At 57.8% G+C, this 18923-nt stretch overlaps 2 protein-coding genes across 3 annotated transcripts; both read left to right on the top strand.

Annotated features, from left to right (window-relative positions):
• Positions 1–143: 143 nt before the first annotated feature.
• EFHD2 (EF-hand domain family member D2) lies at positions 144–10433 on the top strand. 2 transcript variants are annotated; one of them, XM_070758940.1, is made up of 4 exons: positions 144–969; positions 8468–8615; positions 8715–8849; positions 8990–10433. In XM_070758940.1, the coding sequence occupies exons 1-4, from the start codon at positions 779–781 to the stop codon at positions 9122–9124; spliced, it is 609 nt and encodes a 202-aa protein (XP_070615041.1). In that variant the 5' UTR covers positions 144–778; the 3' UTR covers positions 9125–10433. The 2 variants fall into 2 exon arrangements, with proteins under 2 accessions (XP_070615041.1, XP_070615039.1); XM_070758938.1 differs by lacking the exon at positions 144–969 and adding an exon at positions 2800–3032.
• On the top strand, positions 10209–14739 carry LOC139171116 (chymotrypsin-C-like). Its single transcript, XM_070758937.1, has 8 exons — positions 10209–11301; positions 11564–11652; positions 11892–11989; positions 12239–12361; positions 12449–12585; positions 13741–13883; positions 14138–14287; positions 14651–14739. Exons 1-8 carry the CDS (start codon positions 11262–11264, stop codon positions 14666–14668), a joined length of 798 nt encoding a protein of 265 aa, XP_070615038.1. The 5' UTR covers positions 10209–11261; the 3' UTR covers positions 14669–14739.
• The last annotated feature ends 4184 nt before the right edge of the window (positions 14740–18923 follow it).

An 18923-nucleotide genomic window follows, 5' to 3' on the forward strand; every position in this document is an offset into this window, starting at 1 on the left:
GACAGGACAGTCGGGGTGGGGGCTGGCCATTGCCTCTCCTTCCATGGGGCTTTCCTGGCTGGAAGGAGGGGCCATGGCTTGCCTCCCCCTGGCTCCCAGGCCAAAGCCCCCTCCCCGGATGCTGGACCCCCAGATGGACACTTGGGGGAGGGGGGCTGCCCTCCGCTTCCACAATGGGGGCGCCAGGATGGACATGGACTCCCAGGCAGACCGGGCCCCATCCGGCGCTGCCAGGGCCTCTCCAGCGCACTCAAAGCTGATGGCCGGAGGGCGTCCAATGGTATGCCGCCCGGTGCCAAGGAGAGGGCAGCGCGGGTTGGCGGTCAGCCCAGGACAAGCAAGTGAGGCTCTGTGTCCCCTGCCAGGGGGCCTGCCTGCCCTCCTGAGGTTGGGGAGCCCCCCCCTCGCCTGGTCCCTGCCGCCCTCCCCAGCCAAAGCCGAGCCTGGTCCAGGCAAAGAGGCCGGTCAGCTGCCCAAGTCTGCCGCGTCTCCATCCGGCCAGCCATCTGCAAGAGGAGAGCTGCCTCCCTCCATCCCGGAAGGCCGGCCACGACTGGCAGCCCCCGCTCACCTCTCTTCCGCCACCGAAGGCCGAAGGAAGAAAGTGACACCTTTTGCATCGTGGCCCTTGCGCTCCCGAGTGGGGCCTTTGGGACCCAGGCCGTGGCCCCCAGGAAGGCTCTGCAACCGGAGACTCCACTTGGGCGAGACTGAACGGGAAAGAGAGGAACACCCATAAAAGTGGGGAAAGGGAGCCGTCCCGCTTGTGACATTTCTCATGGAGATGGTCCTGTGCCCGTTTCTTCTGCGCCTCGCTCCGCCAGGCCACCTTGGCCCTCCTCTTCAGTGGACGTCCCCCTCCCAGCTGCCAACGAAGGCGCCTGTGGCCAGAGTGGCCCTTCTCAGCCTGGGCAGGTCGGCTGGTGCTTCCTGTCCTGAAGGTGGCCGCCGGCCAGCCAGCTTGCAAAGGTAAGAGAAGTGGGGGCTTCCACCCCCCACCACTTAATTGTCTCTCCCCCTGGGGGGCTGGGGAGACCCTTGGGCTAAAGAGTAAAAGGCCTGACACTGAAATAGGAAGTGAGACAGGTGGACTTATTGTGTGGGAGCTTTGGACTTTTCTCCTCGGGGGTCTGAGGAAGGGGCTGTTTCCCCCAACTTTTGTGCCTGAGTTTGTGGGTTTCAGGTTTTGAAGGAAGTGTCAGCGAGCCTCTCCCCCCCCCCCCCGCCCCCCCCGGCTCCTTTGGTAGCTGCACATAATTAAAACAACTATTTCACCGTCTGTGGCTTTGGGACGAATGAACTCCGCGCTTCCACCCATTTGCTGGGCGCTTTGCCTGGGTTCTTGAGAGGGGGGGCCGTTTCCGCCCTCTTAAAATGTTATGAAAATGTGAAAGTAAGGTGTGTTTTTTAAAAAAAAAAATCCAAGTACCCAACAATGAAGAGCCGCCGTTGAGAGAGGGAGAGAGTTGGAAGGGGCCTCAGAGGTCTTCTAGTCCAGCCCACTGCTCTCAAGCAGGACCAACCATCTGGGCAAAGGAGGGAAGCCCTTCCTTCTTCCACTGGGGATTGCTTCCTGCCCGCCCCCCGCCCCCCCGTAGCCCCTCAGATACGACTAATAGCGGTTCTGCCCATAAGAACCTCCGGGGCCCCTTTTCCCTCCCAAGGGGGGGCCGCTGGGTGGGCTCGGCCTCTCCATGGCTGTTCCCTGGCATCCCTGACCGCTTGTTCTGCCGCATCCACGAGGGGGGGGGAGGAGGTCATCCAAGGACAGGGCAGCCTCTGAGCCTGGAGCCTCTGCAGCAGCAGCTGGCCAGCTGTGAGGGAGGCTCTGCTCTCACCCCCCTTCATCTGCCCCCCCCCCAATGCTCCAGTCTGGCAGGAAGCTGCCTTCCCCCAGGGGGGTCTCTGGCCGGCCTCCCCCACTGCCTCCTCCCCAAAGAGGGGGGGCTGTTTGGGGGCTCCCTCCCCCAAATCCAGACTCAGAGGATGGGGGGGCAACCAGGATCCCGTTTCCGAAAAGGCCCCATGGAGCTGTCCCGGCCACCAGCCCCACAGCAGGGCAAAGGACATTCAATCCATGAAAACGTACCTGGGAGAAAGGTGTTTCCAGAAAATAGTGGAAGGGCAGACCAGATGGACCAGGGGGTCTTTTTCTGCCCCCCATCCTCTATGCTTCTAAGTGGGGTGAGGGGCAACCCCCTCCCTTCTGTGAAGGTTTTGCAGCCGCTGCCCTGCCGGTCACCCCCCCCCCCTTCCGTCTGTCTCCCTCGGGATCTGTGTGGGTGCAGATCTAAGTGATGGCTGGGGAATCAGGCGCTGCTGAGTCCCCCCCCCCCTTTATTGAAAGCCAAATGGGATCATGGCCGCCTTTCCTCCCCCAGGACACACTATGGCCTTGGCGGGGGCGGCGGGGAGAGCAGCTCCCCCCGGGGTCCCCTTTAGTGGGGCGTCGGGAGAGGGAGCAGAGCTGGGGGGGAGATCTGGGCCCCTGTTGTGTGCTGGGCTTTGGGCCGTGGCGGTGCCCGGGTCGCGAGGGTTAAAGTGGGGGGTACCTGCCCGGGGGGGGGGAGCCGCGCAAGGCTGGGGAGGGGGCCGCGCGGACTACGATTCCCGGCAGCCCCCAGCCGGGGCCGCGGGATGATGGGAGCTGCGGTTCTGCGCCTCGGGGGCCGGCGACCGTCTCTCCCCCTCCCCTTCCCCCGTGGCCGGCGGGGCGGAGCCGAGCTGGGTTGGCCGGCGGAGGGCCGGGGAGGCGCGCGGGCTGCCTGCGTTGCCGGTGCCGCCGCCGCTGCTGCCGGGATGGCCACGGAGGAGCTGGCGGGGAAGCTGAGCCGCCGCCTGCGCGTAGAGGGGCCCCCCGGGGCGGAGGGGGAGGAAGAGGCAGCGGGCGAGGCGGAGGGGTCGCCGGGGCCCCGGGCTCCCTCGGCCGGCCAGCTCTCGCCCGGCGGCGCCCACCGCGTCTTCAGCCCCTACAGCGAGTTCCGCGAGTTCTCCCGCCGGCAGATCAAGGACATGGAGCGCCTCTTCCGCCAGTGAGTGGGGAGACGGGGGGCGGCTGCGGAGGAAGGAAACCCCCCCCGCTTCTCTGCGCCGCTCGGGGGGGGAGGCAGGCGGCAGAGAGGGGAAGGGGCGGCGGGCAGAGGCTGGCATCCTGGGCCCGTGCAGGGGAGTCCCACGGCGCGGTTGAGTCTAGAGCAGCGGGGAAGCCCCCCTTGCGCGCCGAAAACCCGGATTCCCTTCCGCAAGATTTGCGGGGGGGGGGGCTGGGGCCTCTGCTTCTGGTGTGAGGGATTTTTGTGTGCCCCCCCTTCCAGGTGTCCCGCAGCCCCAACCCCCCCGCCCTCTGCTTGGGGGGGCGGGCGAGGCAGATCGGGGAGGGGGAAGCGCAACAGCGGCTGTTTCATTCATTTTCATGCGGTTTTATGCCCACAAATTTAGGCTAATGACTGAGCCCTAGTGGAGCCTCCCTATTCAGGGACTCTCTCCCTGGAGCTTGGGGGGTGTCTTTCCGCTCTGGGGGGTCTTTGGGTGCAGAAGGGGCTGTCCTGCCTATAAGCGGCTCGGCTTGGGCAGTGGAGGGGGGCTGGCGTGTTCCCTTTCCTGCAAAGCAGACCTGCGTTCCATTCCCGACAACCTTGTGCCGTGTCACACAGTCATTAAGCGTCCCATCTGCTCCCAAGGGGGAGGGGGCAAAGGGGAACCCAGGCCGAACAGTCCACTTGCTTGGGGGTTGTTTGGGCAGAGAAATCCCTTTCGGAAAATGCAGCTGCAGCCGAAATCACCAGCAGGCTGCCGTCCCCAATCACCTGATGGCCTCCCATCCCAGGACTTGAACAGATGCTGCAGAGGTCGGGCTTGATCAGGGTGTGTGTGTGTGCGATTATTATTCCCTGGTCTCACCTCAGTTGGCCATTGTTGCCCCCCCCCCACGGCTTGGGAGGGGTTGAGGCCACGGAGAAAGGTGGGCAGCCTGAACAGCTCGCTCTCATGCCTGCAGGGGGTCCTGGGTTTGAGAGAGGCATAGGGTAAGGTGGTGGTCCCCTTGTGGCAGGGAGTTCCCTTGGTTAATCTTGCAAAGCAGGCTGCTGCAAGACGCGGCTCCTGCTTCGTAGCAGGGGGCCATGGCTGAGATGAAGGAGGGGCTCCTCACCACTCAGCCAGACTGCAGCCCAGCTGGGAGGGGGAGCCAGTTGGCACCCCTGCCAGCAGGAAGGCTGCACGGAAGCCAACTCCTGGCCCATCACAGCTCCAGCTCGGCTCCACAAAAGGAGTATCCTCAGGGCAACCAAGGGCTGAGTTGTGGCTGATTAGCAGCCCCCCCCCCCCGTTTCCTGGCTCCCCTCCCTCCCTCCCTGGGCCCCCGGGCCCCCGAAGCCCCTCCCTGCCCTGTTCTTGAGAGGCAACTCCTGACCCTCTTGCCAGGGCCTGCCCCCCCCTCGAAGAAACGAAGCCCCTGCAGAGAAGGGGTGGAGGATCCCACTTGGACAGGGGATGGGGGGGGAGCAGAGGGGAGGCCCAGCCAACAAGACACAGGCGGCTGTTAACAATAACCTTGTAGATGATCAGAATGACACCCTGGTGAGACCCTTATAACAGTCCCAGAGGGAGACCCAGGCCCCTCCTCAAGCCTAGCTTTAAGCCTCCCTCCCTTCCTTCCTTTCTCCCTCCCTCCCTCCTTCTCTTTCTCGTCCTTGGTGCCCGGTAAACTGGGGGGGGGGCTTCCTTGCAGGGGTTTTGCGACACCTTCAGTGCCAGGGGGAACCTAGATTGGGTCCAGGAAACCCCCAGCCAGCCTCCCCTCTAGCAGGCAGCCCTTCCAGCTGGTCCTTTTGCCACCCCCCAACCCCCCTCCCCGTCCCTTCCTTTGGGACGGCCCCCACCGTTGCTCAGTCTGGGACCCTCAGCCCCCCCCCCCCCAAGAGAAATGCTTGCTTACTCCATTATTTATTTTCTTATTAGCATCTTGTGACCGTCACAAAGCGCCTCCCCCTCTTCTCACTTTACATTTCAGTTACGTTGAGAAGAAAAAAAACGTACATGTGAGCCTCCGTCTCCTGCGTTGCTCGTCTGTCGCTGCAGCCGGTTTCTTTGAGCTCCTTGTGTACAAATGCTCCTTGTTTCCGTTCCCTCGTTTCTTGTGTTTACAGTATTCCTTTTAATTTCACCTGTAAGAAAAAGAATTGTTCCCACCTGGTGAAGATGCCCCTCTCTCCTCCATCCTGCAGCTCCTGTGTGCGCCCAGCCCTTTCAGGGCGTTTATTGATTGTCCCGTTTTCTGAGCGGTGTGTGTGTGCGCGTTTGTGTGTGTGTGTGTGTGAGTTTACATTCTTCCGGGTCTGTGCGAAGGCTACTCTTGTGATGATGGTTAACGTGTGAACAGTTAAGGTCGTAGTTTTTTTTTTTTTTATTATTATTATTATTATTATTATTATTATTATTATTATTATTATTATTAATTAGATTTGTATGCTGCCTCTCTCCACAGACTCGGGGCGGCTCACAACAATAATAAAACAATGTACAGAGAACAAATCTAATATTAAAAAAATCTAAAAACCCATTATTTAAAAGAACATGCAACACAAGCATACCATACATAAAACTATACAGGCCTGGGGGAGATGTCTCAATTCCCCCATGACTGACGGCAGAGGTGGGTTTTAAGGAGTTTACGAAAGACAAGGAGGGTGGGGGCAATCCTAAGCTCCGGGGGAGCTGGTTCCAGAGGGTCGGGGCCGCCACAGAGAAGGCTCTTCCCCTGGGTCCCGCCAGATGACATTGTTTAGTCGATGGGACCCGGAGAAGGCCAACTCTGTGGGACCTAACTGGTCGCTGGGATTTGTGCGGCAGAAGGCAGTCCCGGAGTTTGCTGTGGTGCAGCGTCCTTTAATCGTTCTCAGGTCTCCGGTCTGCCATCTCTTTTAGCCAGGCCTCGACCTCGGTGGTCCCATGGCTTCTGGGCCCCCGGGCAGCTCCCCCCCTCAGCGGCAGAGGCCACTTTGATGCCCTTCTTCCTGGGGGGAGTTCTGCTTTGGGAATTCCCCTGCCGGGGGGGGGGGGCATGCAGGAATCTCCCACCAGCCTCCCCTCCTGAGCCAGCCGGGGGGAGGGGGGCAGCCCTCTTTCCTCTGCCCAGCTCTCAGCCCATAAGGGCAGCACCAAGCGACAGGTGAAGGAAGCCCCTCCCCTGCCTCTTTATCCAGAAATAAAGGGGTGGGGGAGGCCTTGGAGAAGCTGGGACACACACGGACTCACACACACACACCGGCTGGAGAGTTATTTATTTGTTTGTTTATTTATTTGTTTAGTTAGTTAGTTAGTTAGTTAGTTAGTTAGTTAGTTAGTTAGTTAGTCCAATACACAATAATACACAATGAAGGTTATAGAGGATATAGTAGAGAAGAAATACGAGATATAGGAGAGACTATAGGACAGGGGACGGAAGACACTCTAGTGCGCTTATGTACGCCCCTTACTGACCTCTTAGGAATCTGGAGAGGTCAACCGTGGATAGTCTAAGGGTAAAATGTTGGGGGTTAGGGGATGATACTACAGAGTCCAGTAATGAGTTCCACGTTTCGGCAACCCAATTACTAAACTCATATTTTTTACAATCAAGTTTGGAGCGGTTAATATTAAGCTTGAATCTGTTGTGGGCTCTTGTGTTGTTGTGGTTGAAGCTGAAGTAGTCTTTGACAGGCAGGACATTGCAGCATATGATCTTGTGGGCAATACTTAGATCATGTTTAATGCGTTGTAGTTCTAAGCTTTCAAGATCCAGGATTGTAAGGCCAGTTTTGTAGGGAATTCTGTTTCGGGTAGAGGAGTGAAGGGCTCTTCTTGTGAAGTATCTTTGAAGGAATGGGACTTTTTGCCTCCACCAGTTGGATGAAGCTCTTTCCTCCGCAGCAGCTGATCGGCCGCTGCCTTCACTCCCTCGCCCAAAGGCCCCTAGCTCTTGGCCCCAGCCCTTTGGCCACAAAAATCCAAATTCAGCCACAGCCTTTTGGCCACATGAGACACTTCGCCATCATCCAATCAGAACGGTTGTTACAAAATGCTACTTTTGGAAGGAAAGAATGGGACAGTTTGCTCTTTCATACACAAACACACACATTGAATGATAGAGAGGGAAGGGACCTCGGTGGCCATCTAGTCTGACCTGACCCACCTTCTCATTCAGGAGACTTACAGAATGATAAGAGAGGAAAGGGAACTCAGTGGCCATCTAGTCTGACCCCCCTTCTCATTCAGGAGACTTACAGAATGATAGAGAGGGAAGGGACCTATCTTTAAACATTTTCAAGGGTGTTAATGTCTGAGATGTGATATGGGTTCCAAACAGATGAGCTGTATTCTGGGATGGGTCTGGTGAAAGTTTTATAAGCTCTGGTAAGTAGTGTGAGATTTCCAGAGCAGAAGCTACATAGCATTAGATTAACAACTCCTGAGGCCTTCTTAGCGATGTTGTTGCAGTGGGCTTTGGCACTTAGATCTTTAGTTATTACTATTCCGAGGTCCTTGACCGAGTGCGGATTATCTGTGATAATTTGTTTATTAAGTTTGTATTTGGAGTTCTGATTCCTTTTGCCGATGTGAAGGACAGAGCATTTGCTGGTTGAGATTTGGAGTTGCCACGTGTTGGACCAGTCAGAAACCGAGTCTAGGTCTTTTTGGAGAGTACAGTGTTCCCTCGATTTTCACGGGTTCGAACTTTGCGAAAAGTCTATACCACAGTTTTTAAAAAATATTAATTAAAAAATACTTTGCGGGTTTTTCCCCTATACCACGGTTTTCCCCGCCCGATGACATCATATGTCATCACCAAACTTTCGTCCGCCTTTAATAAATATTTTTTTTAATAAACTTTAATAAATAAACAAGGTGAGTAATAATCTCAATGGTTGCTAAGGGAATGGGAAATTGTAATTTAGGGGTTTAAAGTGTTAAGCAAAGGCTTGTGATACTGTCCATAGCCAAAAATACTGTATTTACTTCCGCATCTCTACTTTGCGGAAATTCGACTTTCGCGGGCAGTCTCAGAACGCATCCCCCGCGAAAATTGAGGGAACACTGTAGTTGTGTTATCAGTGGTGTTGAAGAGTTTTACATCGTCTGCAAAAAGAACAGAGTGGCTTGTGATGAGATCGCAAAGGTCGGTGATGTAGCGAATGGAGAGCGTAGGGGGACACCGCTTTTAACAGGGATGGGTGTGGATATGGAGCCTCCTGTTTTGACCACTTGTTGCCTCAGTTGCAGAGGTCTCAGGCCTCCCAAAGTGCTGAAGAGCCCGGGCTCTGGACAGAGGCAGTCCCTTCCTTCTGTAGGGCAGGGGGGGGGGGGGGGCAGCAGGCAGCCTCATCCTGCGAGAGGGGGCCTCCTGGGTGAGGGGGTCTGTTCAGGGCAGAGGGGGAGGAAGGGAGCAGGCTATTGACGGGCGAGGGCCCTTTCCGCTTGGGACCCCCAGGTACGACGCGGGCAAAGACGGCTTCATCGACCTGATGGAACTGAAACGCATGATGGAGAAACTGGGGGCCCCCCAGACGCACCTGGGCCTGAAGGAGATGATCCGGGAGGTGGACGAGGACGTGGACAGCAAGCTCAGCTTCCGGGAGGTAAGGAGTGGGGTGTCCAGCGGGGGGGGGGCATCCGGCGGGGGGATCCGGTCTGTTTCCAACCTTTTTTTCCCCCACCCCCACCACCACCCGCTGCAGTTCCTGCTCATCTTCCGCAAAGCCGCCGCTGGGGAGCTGGAGGAGGAGAGCGGCCTGCACGCCCTGGCCTGCCTCTCCGAGATCGACGTGTCCACCCAGGGCGTCCAGGGGGCCAGGAGCTTCTTCGAGGCCAAAGTAAGTGGAGGGGAGGGGGCTCGAGGGCCCCGGGGGGGAGGCACAGGGCCCCACTTCCTTGGCCCACCTCACAGGGATGTTTTGGGGGAGGGGGGGCTAAGCATCAATAAACCCAGGACCCACAACCCCCCCCCCGGCAGGTGCAGGCGATGAACGTGGGCAGCCGCTTCGAGGAGGAGATCAAGGCGGAGCAGGAGGAGAAGCGGCGCCAGGCGGAGGAGCTGAGGCAGCGGAAGGAGGCCTTCCAAGAGCTGCAGTCCACCTTCAGGCAGTAGCCGGCCCACTGCCCCCCGCCCACCCTCCCTCGCTGCAGGCGGTCTTGGCGGATCAGGCGACCCCCCCCCGAGGCGCAGGAGCCGGACTGGGCCTGGTCATCTAGCGACCCAGCGTGGAGGGTGGGAAGGGGGCAGAGCTTGGAGCCCTTCTGGGCCTGACCGGCGCCCCCCCACCCCAGCCATCTGGTGTTTCCTTCGCGGCGCTTTCGTCTCCCGTCGGTCGGTCTTGTGCTTCTCGGTGTCTCCTTGGCGTGAACCGTCCCGTCCTCCCCCTGGGGCCGTAGGGCATGGGTGTGGATTGCCCTTAGAGGCGGGGGTCTCTCCCCTCACTCCCCCCCCAGATGCTTGTGCAGAAGTGCCGTCTTTCATTGTGTGCGTTGCCTCGGCTGCCTAGATGGTCTCGGACTCGGCTTCCCCACAGGGGGGGGGGTCCCCAGGGGTTCCAGCCCCCCACCCCACCCCCGCAGCCAAGTGGGCAGGAGGAGGACCCAGCAGGTGGGGCGCTGGGGGGGTGTCTCCTTTGAGGGGGGCCCTTGTGCCACTCTCCCCGAGGGCCCCCCCTCACTTCCCTTTGGACTCAACAGAACATTTGGGGCTGGGGTAGCTGTTCTCTGGCAGGCAGGGGAGAATGGGAGCTGGAGTCCGGCACGTCTTCAAGACAGGGTCAATGTATAGTTTGTGTGTGTGTGCGTGTGTGTGTGTGTGTGTGTTTATGTCCAGACTTTAAGGCCTGAGTTCTGGGATTGTGTTGTTGTGTAGAGGTGTTCTGGTGGCAGGAAGAGAAGAGCCCCCCCAAGAGATTTGGGGCAGGTGGGGTGGGTCCATTTGGAACCCTGGACCCTCCAGTCAGGGAAGGCAGGGACTGTGTCCAAATCCCCCAGGTGGGAGGGGCATCCAGAGGTCACCTGACCCAGCCCCCTCGCGGTGGGGCAGTTGGGCACCCAGCCCCTCTCCTACTGCCCTGGCCAGAGGCCTGGAGGGTTAAGGTGACCGGAGTGTAAGAGGGGAGGGGGGCTTAGACAACACAAAGGAAAAACCCACCACCCACCAGACCTGTGTCTTCATAGCAGGAGGGGGGAAGCCTGGCTAAGAACTGGGTGCGAGGCCTTACAGTGTTTTACAGAGCCCCATCAGCTGCCGTCGGGGGTCTTTCCTCCCCCCTCCCTCCCCTCCCTCTCCCGCCTGGCTGGCTTCCTTCTGTGCTGAAGTTGTGTTGAAGTTGCGGGTTCAGAAGCTGCTCCATTTCAGTGGTATGGTTTTATTTTTTTTACCTAAATATAATTAAAACAAAACTATATTTCATAACTCACTGTGACTTCCGGCTTCTCTCTCTTGTGGCTGGGGGGGGGGGGGGGAGAGGGGGAGGAACCCACTCAGGAAGTGGGGCTGGCGCCCCCAGGCATCTGCTTCTCTGGCTGGGCTCACTGACTCGAGCCACCTCTCCAGCCGGCTGCAGAGGGGGAGGCTGACCGTGCCCACCCACGCCAGGAGCTGAGGTCAAACTGAAGACGGAGTTTGTGCCAATCAGCCCACCCACCACACTGTTCTGTTTGAGTCTGGCCGAGCTCAGGGGGTTCCGTGGGCCTTGGGGTGTGGGGGGGGGTCTCCGGGCCAGCCCCATAAAGGGTGGGCTATGCTTCCTCCCACCACCCACGGCTCCCTCCTTCAAAGACCTCCTCTCCTCCACCCCGTGGGAAGCGGGCAGCTGGAGGGCGGGGGAGAGGGAGGCTTCCACCAGCCGTGCCAGGCTGGACGAGGCAGCTGCTGATTCTCCCACAGATGCTGGGGGGCCCGGAGCTGCCCTGGGGGCCCCGAGCAGTGGGGGTCTCTGGCCCCGGTCTGGCTCCCAGGCAGAGGGGTTGCAGCCAGGGACGGAGTTGGCAGAGCCGAGGTGGGAGGGGGTCAAGGCGATTTTGGGGGGTGGGGATGCAGGAGGAGCCCCCAAGTCCTCCCGGACCCTCGTCTGGCAAGCAGAAGATGGCGGCACTCTCTGCCCACCTGGCCGCCTCCCTCCTCTATCAGCCGCGAGGTCACCTGGCAAGGCCACAAGCGGCACCTGGCGAAGGCTTCAAGGACGCCCGGCTGGCTATAAGTACTGGAGGGGCCTCTCGCAGAGCCCATTTTGGGGGCTGCCACCATGTTTGCCCTGCTCTGCACCCTGCTGCTCGCGGCTCACGGTGAGTGGAGGCCTGGGGGGGAGGGCTGCCCTGCCTGAGGCTGCTCAATGCAGGAACCAGTCAGTTTCTCTGGTTCTTGAATGCAAAGGGAACCAGTCAGCCCTTCCTGAAGGCATTGATGGGACCTCACCTGTTTTGGGGGGGGGGGCTGGGGGGGCAGACTTTAGAAGAAGAAAAGCAGTTAAGAGGGCTCATGGGTTGTTGTCGTAAATCACTGAGAGGCCTCCTTTCCTTCCTTCGCTCTCCTCTGTGCTGTTCTCAGCCTACGGCTGTGGCCACCCCACCTATGTGCCCAACATCTCGCGTGTGGTTGGGGGTGAAGACGCCCGGCCCCACAGCTGGCCCTGGCAGGTAAGGCCGGGGGGATGGGGGGGGGTGTTCCTTGCTTGCTGCAGTCTGGAAGGGCAGAGCCATGGCTGACTGCAGGGGTTGCCCTGGGGGATTCCTGGCCACTGGAAGCAGGAGAAGAGCTCTCTGTGAGAGGGGTGGGGTGGGAGGGTCTCTCCAGGGGTTTTGAGAGGCAGAGCAAACTCCAGGTTGGAGGGGTCTGAAGGCAACGCGTGCCCCCTCCCTCGCCATCTTGCCTTCAGGTCTCCCTCCAGTATGACAAGCAAGGCGTTTGGGCCCACACCTGTGGCGGGACCCTCATCGACCCCTCCTGGGTGCTCACGGCCGCCCACTGCATCAGGTAGATGACCTGCGGACGTCCCTCCAGGGAGCCCCCCGAGGGGGGGGGGAACGAAGCTCCTCCTGGGAGGGGGCAAGCAGTCTTGCGGCCTCTGGGGCTCCCCACACACCCCTGCGGGGCCTTTCAGAGGCCTTCCCCATCATTGTGTGTGCGTGTGTCCTTTGGGGGGGAGCAGAGGGACTGCCCCCCCCACTTTCTCAAGGGTCTCCCCCCCCTCACCCCCATCCCACTCCCTCCCATCTCCTGCAGCTCCAAGCGGACCTACCAGGTGCTGCTGGGCAAACAGAATCTGAAAGAGTCCGAGCCCGGAGAGGTGGCCGTGGCCGTGGAGAAGGCCATTGTCCACGAGAAGTGGAACTCCCTCCTCATCATGTGAGTCTCTCTCTCCCTGGAGGGCTCTGGGGGGGGGGGAGCTTGCTTCACTCCCTGCCCCCTCCTCACCACCACCCCCTCCTGCAGCAACGACATCGCCCTCCTGAAGCTGGCGGAGCCGGTCAAGTTCAGCGACACCATCCAGCCCTCCTGCCTGCCCAGCCCGGAGTCCCTGCTGCCCAACAACTTCCCCTGCTACGTCACCGGGTGGGGCCGCCTCTGGAGTAAGTGCCTGACTGACACCCACACACACACACGTCCCCTGACACACACACACACTCCAAGTGGGGAGCAGCCGTTGGGTTCAATTCAATTCACTTGACTCGCATGCCGCCCAATCCCGAAGGTGGTAAAATAATACTAATAGTAATAGTATTAGTATTACTAATAGTATTAGTATTACTAATACAGTGATACCTTGTCTTAAAAACTTAATTGGTTCCGGGACGTGGTTCTTAAGGTGAAAAGTTTGTAAGATGAAACAATGTTTCCCATAGGAATCAATGGAAAAGCGATTAATGCGTGCAAGCCCAAAACTCACCCCTTTTGCCAGCCGAAGCGCCCGTTTTTGCACTGTTGGGATTCCCCTGAGGCTCCCCTCCATGGGAAACCCCACGTCCAGACTTCTGTGTTTTTGTGGTGCTCCAGGGGAATCCCAGCAGGGGAATCCCAGCATCACAAAAATGAGCACTTCGCTGGCAACGGAAGTCTGGAGGTGGGGTTTCCCAGCGAAGGGAGCATCAGTGAAATCGCAGCATCGCAAAAACAACGAAGTCCTGTCCTCGAAGCGCCACCTCCGGACCTCTGTGTTTTTGCAAAAACACGGAAGTCCGGAGGTGGGATTTCCCATGGAGGGGAGCCTCAGGGCAATCCCAGCAGTGCAAAAACGGGTGCTTCGCTGGCAACGGAAGTCCGGAGGCGGGGCACCCCAGCGGAGGTGGTGGGTTTGTAAGGTGAAAATAGTTTGTAAGAAGAGGCAAAAAAATCTTAAACCCCGGGTTTGTATCTCGAAAAGTTTGTATGACGAGGCGTTTGTAAGACGAGGTATCACTGTACTAATAGTATGTCAAACCTAAAGCAGGCAAGCCACAATTAAACAAATCAATAAACACCCCACCCCAAATTAAGCTCCAGAATCATACACACACGCACACCAAGCAGTCGCCACTCGGCCGTGACTAGGTGTGAATTCTCAGGGCTCCCCCAGGCCTGCCGGCAAAACCAGGTCCTCTCTGGGCCAGCGGGGGGGGGGGAGCAGTGCGGACATTGGAGGGTAGTTGGGGCAGCCACCGAGAAGGCTATCCTAGGAGCCCCGAAAGAGGCCATGCTGGCCCCCCTCTAACGCCTCCCCCCTTCCTTCCTTCCCTCCTCTCCCTCAGCCAACGGGCCCATTGCGGACATCCTCCAGCAGGGCTTACTGCCTGTAGTGGACCATGCCACCTGCACCCAGAAGGACTGGTGGGGCTCCACGGTCAAGCCCAGCATGGTCTGCGCGGGGGGAGGCGTCATTTCAGGCTGCAACGTAGGTTGGCTACCCCTGCACGACCTGGGGGGGGTGGGCAGATGACAGGAGGGCAAAGGCCAGGCCGTGGCTCCCTGAACGTGTGATCGGCCACAGGGCGCTCTGGGTTCCAATCCTGCCTGAGCTCACAGAGACTGGATCGGCAGGAGGCTGGGATCCGGCCCAGTGCATCACGGTTTTTCCTAATTGGTGGCTTAAAAGGGAGGGCGTGTGACCCCCCCCCTCCCACGCCTGCAACCTTCCTCTGTCCTCAGGGGGACTCCGGTGGGCCCCTGAACTGCCACAGCGGCGACTCCTGGCAAGTCCACGGCATCGTCAGCTTTGGGTCCGGCTGGGGCTGCAACACGGCCAAGAAGCCCACCGTCTTCACTCGGGTCTCCGGCTACATCCCCTGGATCACCGAGGTGAGTAGGGGGCGGCAGGGGCCCTGTCCTGCCTCCCCCCACGGACCCCCAGGCCCCCTTCGCACAACCATGGACGGGCGGAATAGCCAGGGAGCCTCCCACAGCTGGGTTCTGGGGCCTCTGGAGCATGTGCAGAGTGCCTTCTCCAGTCACCATCCTTGCTCGCCCCAAGGGGAGGCCACTTCTGGCGGGTGGGGGGGAGGGATTGTGCCTGGTCAGTGCCAGAAGCCTGGGGGGGGAGGTGGAGAGGCTGCAGCTGCAGTCGGGGCTTGTCCAGGAAAAATAACGAAGCTGCTGAGCGGTTGCGTCCTTTTCCCACCATGAAGACGGACCCCTCTGCTTTCTCTCCCCCTCCCCTTGTAGAAAATGTCTCAGAACTGAAGAGCCCGCCGGGACGGGTGTGGCAAACCCACCTTGGAAAATGCTCAATAAAACCTTTTATCATCCCAAAAGGCTCCGTTTGTGTGTGTGTGTGTGTGTGTGTGACGTTGCCTCCCCGTTAACCCCCCATGACCCAAGCTTGAAAAAGACCGAGCACGGAGGGGGGCGAAGAGGGCGGGAGGGAGGAGGAGGAGGAAGGAGGCGACCTCTGGACAGGCGCAGGGAGTCCTGGAGTGACCAGCCCGCACTGTTGCCGAGGCTTCCGTCAAGTGGGGTCTGCCCCTCTGTTAAGGCAGAGGTCTCCAACCTTGGCAACTTTATGAGGTGTGGACTTCAACTCCCAGAATTCCTCAGCTAGTATGGCTGGCTGAGGATTTCTGGGAGTTGAAGTCCACACCTCATAAAGTTGTACTGGCTGAGGAATTCTGGGAGTTGAAGTCCACACCTCATAAAGTTGCCAAGGTTGGAGGCCTCTGTGTTAAGGGACCCACTGCAGTCGGTCACTTGGCCACCCAGTGAATCCGACTCCCCCCCTTACCTCGGCCTGTGAGAGAGTCGTGGCCTCGGGACACAGTGATCGCCACAAGTGTGGGCCGGGCACCTGAGTTGGGACCCCAGGGAGGCCGCCACGGTCACATGGGACAAACGCTCCTCAGCCCCCCCTCCCCCGTTTCAGTGGCCATCGCAATAATAATAATAATAATAATATGATAATAATAATAATAATTTATTAGATTTCTATGCTGCCCCTCTCTGAAGACTCGGGGCGGCACACAACACAATACACAATTTTACAAATCCAATATTTTAAAAAAAACATAAAAACCCTTATCATATGTTGTGGTTCAGTCTGGGACCCCTCCGGGAATGGCTGACCTTCTGTCGGTTTCCAGCTCAGAGGGAGAGGCTGAGGAACAGGAGGTGCAGACTGCCGAGGAAGAGGAATCCCAGGCTGAAGAAGAAGGACAGCCAGAGTCCCACCAGGGGGAGCTCTCCCCAGCAAGCAGCCTGGATTCCTTAGGGGAAAATGCTCAAGACATCATAGATATGCGACAAAGGAGAGCTAATCAGAGACGGACTCAATTGGCTAAGTATTTCCAGCATTAGAGGTCACAGCTGGGTTTGGGTGTGGTGCTCTTGGGAAAGGATAAAAGGCGGACCCACCCTTCCTGGCTTGTGGAGTTTTATCTTGGAGATTCGTGAGACCTGTCTGTGAACTTTGGTGGCTTACAATCCTGGTTTGTGCCTTGGACTATTGAAACCTTGGGGGGGTGTGCCAGCAAGAAGCTTGTGGTATTGACTGGACATCAGGACCCTGCTGTAACGTATTATAGCCTGTCTGTTGTGAAGACAGGTTTTCCTTTGTGCTTATTTTTTCCAGCTATAAAATACTTTTGGCTTTTACCAGAGTGTCTGGCTGTTTTTTCAGTTGGTGTTGAGGTCTGGGAAAACCCAGACAGAACAATCATAAAAATTAATCACACAACCCAAGCAAACCATACATAAATATCAACTTCTCCAAGCCTGGTGACCTAGGGGGTTTTTTAGGAGCTTGCGAAAGGCAAGGAGGGTGAAGGGTCACTAGAGGAAGTCCCTCAGGGTTTCCACAGCCGAGGTGCCGGGTGGGATGTCCACTCCTGGGCCAGGGACCCCAAGCCCCACCCGAGGAACTCTGGGAGTTGGAGTCCACGAGTCGTAACATTGCCAAGGTGGAGACCCCTGGCCTAGGTGACAGTTTTGGGCGGAGAAAGGAAGGCTGAGGTCACACACACACACACACAAACACACCTGTTTCCGAGCTCAAAGGAGGGTTCTGGCGAGGTTGGTGGGAACAGGATTGATGTCAGGCTTCCAATAAACACCCCCAACGAAACAAGTCCCAATCTGAGCCGGGGTGGCGCAGCAGGTAGAGTGCTGTACTGCAGGCCACTGAAGCTGACTTGTAGACCTGAAGGTCAGCGGTTCAAATCTCATCACCGGCTCAAGGTTGACTCAGCCTTCCATCCTTCCCAGGTGGGTAAAATGAAGACCCGGATTGTGGGGGCCATAGACTGGCTCTGTTAAAAAAAAGTGCTATTGCTAACATGTTGTAAGCCGCCCTGAGTCTAAGGAGAAGGGTGGCATAAAAATCGAATAAATAAATAATAAATAAAATTTATGGGAGGAGTCACGCTGGCACACCTGGGAAGCCCAAAGGCTTCCAGGCCGGGTTTCCCCCTCCGGCTGAACGTTCCCAACCCTGCCAGCCCCTGGCACGGCCCAATCCATCCGCCCCACTCCGCTGGACGCCATCTCTGGGCCTTCCTCTGTGAGCAAAGGGTTCCCTGATGACTTTAAGTTTTTGCAGCTGCAGCGAAAACAAACCCCAACCTCCTGGTTTCCCGGCCAAAATACGGGGCAGTTGAAACAAAGGGAGATTCTGAAGGCTTCCGAAACAGAGAGGCTGCCTTGCATGGAGTGAAAGTCGGGTCAATGCAAGCATCCCGTTAACACCCCCCCCCTTGGGGGCCACCCTGAGGCTTCCCAGGGGATTTGCAGTGAACTGGCTTGGCGGAGGCACCTGCACAGACCCCCTCCCTCCGAGTGGCCTCAGACAAGGGAGACACACACACACCTCTGAATGAGTCTCACCTGGCACCACCATCGGTTTCGCGGTTGCACAGGTGGAGGCCCCCTGTCCAGATCGTGCAGCAGGCTGTCACAGGCTGCGGTGGAAGGACAGGGTGGATTTTCCCCAGGGGGGACGACGGGGGAGATTTAACTCTTACGGGGGTCACTCACTTCCCCGTGTTTTGATTTTATTTATTTTTATTTATTCGCTTGTCCAATGCACAATACATATGGAAGAGAATAGACATGAAGTAATATATATAAAGATAATATGTAAAAATAGAGGAGAAGATATATGAAAGGAAGAAAATATATATGATATATGAGATAAAGGAAAGACAATTGGACAGGGGACGAAAGGCACACTAGCGCACTTACGTACGATCCCAGCTTTTCCAAGACGCCAGCCTGTGGATTGGGTAGAAAGGTGCATGCCACCTCCCACTCGGAAAGGGGGGTGGGGTGGGGGTTGAGAGGGAAGGGGGGGTTGGTCCGCTTGCTGCTTCGGCTGCTTCAGTCAGGGCTTGGGGGGGGGGCATTCTCCCGGCTTTTCCCCAATGGCTCCATCCGTCCATGTACAGTCGCGGAAGGAGGCCGTTCTCAGCCGCTCTGGCCCGGGAACACATTCCACGCGGAATCTGAAAAGGCCTCAGTCCAGTTCGGACCGGTTCGGGCACAGCGGTAAAGGCCGGCCGGCAGTGGCACATCATTGACCCTACCTGGAAGTACCTTAAACCAGTGTTTCCCAACCTTGGCAACTTGAAGATATTTGGACTTCAACTCCCAGAATTCCCCAGCCAGCGAATGCTTCCTTCCATCCCCCCCTCCCGGGTCACCCAGCCAACCCCCTTTTGCGGGGGGGTTTTCATTGATCCCCTCAGATGGACTAGAGCAGTGTTTTTCAACCAGTGTGCCGTGGCACACTAGTGTGCCGCAAGACATGGTCAGGTGTGCCGCGAAGCTCAGAGAGAGAAAGAAAGCAAGAGAGAGAGAAAGAAAGAAAGAAAGAGAAAGAAAGAAAGCAAGAGAGAGAGAGAAAGAAAGAAAGAAAGAGAAAGAAAGAAAGCAAGAGAGAGAGAGAAAGAAAGCAAGAGAGAGAGAAAGAGAACCAGAGAAAGAAAGCAAGAGAGAGAGAGCAAGAGAGAGAAAGAGAGGGAGGGAAGGAGAGAGAGAGAAAGACATAGAGGGAGGTAAGGAGGGAGAGAAAGAGCAAAAAAGAGAGGAAGGAAGGAAGAGAAAGAAAGAGGGATGGAGAGAGAAAAAGAAAGAGGAAGGAAAGGAGAGAGAGAGGTTTTTTGTCCAAACTTTTTTTAGCCCCCCCCCCCTGCCCCGCTCAATGTGCCCCAGGGTTTCGTAAATGTAAAAAATGTGCCACTGCTCAAAAAAAGTTGAAAATCACTGGACTAGAGGATTCCCCCTGCCACACCTGGCAATTCCTCCTCCTCTGCCCCCCCTCTCCCATCAGCCAGAGGGCCCAGGGGCCGAGGACAGAGGGGTCCCACTTGAGGGGCCCTTTTGGTGGCCGCCCTGCGTGTTGAAGGGGGCCCCGGTCGGTTGTCCTCCCCCTTCTTCCTCAAGCTATGCTTGAGCCACGAGGGCCCCCCGCCCATCCTTGCCCCCCCCATCTCCCTCCCTCTGGGAAGAG

The sequence above is a fragment of the Erythrolamprus reginae genome, chromosome 8, assembly GCF_031021105.1.
Source record: "Erythrolamprus reginae isolate rEryReg1 chromosome 8, rEryReg1.hap1, whole genome shotgun sequence".
NCBI lineage: Eukaryota > Metazoa > Chordata > Lepidosauria > Squamata > Dipsadidae > Erythrolamprus > Erythrolamprus reginae.

Excerpts from the sequence above, each read along its gene's own strand:
- EFHD2 (XM_070758938.1), top strand. The coding sequence starts at position 2,800 with ATGGCCACGGAGGAGCTGGCGGGGAAGCTGAGCCGCCGCCTGCGCGTA. Across the intron at positions 8,616-8,714 it reads GCAAGCTCAGCTTCCGGGAG|TTCCTGCTCATCTTCCGCAA; the intron begins GTAAGGAGTGGG and ends CACCCGCTGCAG. Across the intron at positions 8,850-8,989 it reads GGAGCTTCTTCGAGGCCAAA|GTGCAGGCGATGAACGTGGG; the intron begins GTAAGTGGAGGG and ends CCCCCCCGGCAG.
- LOC139171116 (XM_070758937.1), top strand. The coding sequence starts at position 11,262 with ATGTTTGCCCTGCTCTGCACCCTGCTGCTCGCGGCTCACG. Across the intron at positions 11,653-11,891 it reads CCCACAGCTGGCCCTGGCAG|GTCTCCCTCCAGTATGACAA; the intron begins GTAAGGCCGGGG and ends TCTTGCCTTCAG. Across the intron at positions 13,884-14,137 it reads GCGTCATTTCAGGCTGCAAC|GGGGACTCCGGTGGGCCCCT; the intron begins GTAGGTTGGCTA and ends CTCTGTCCTCAG.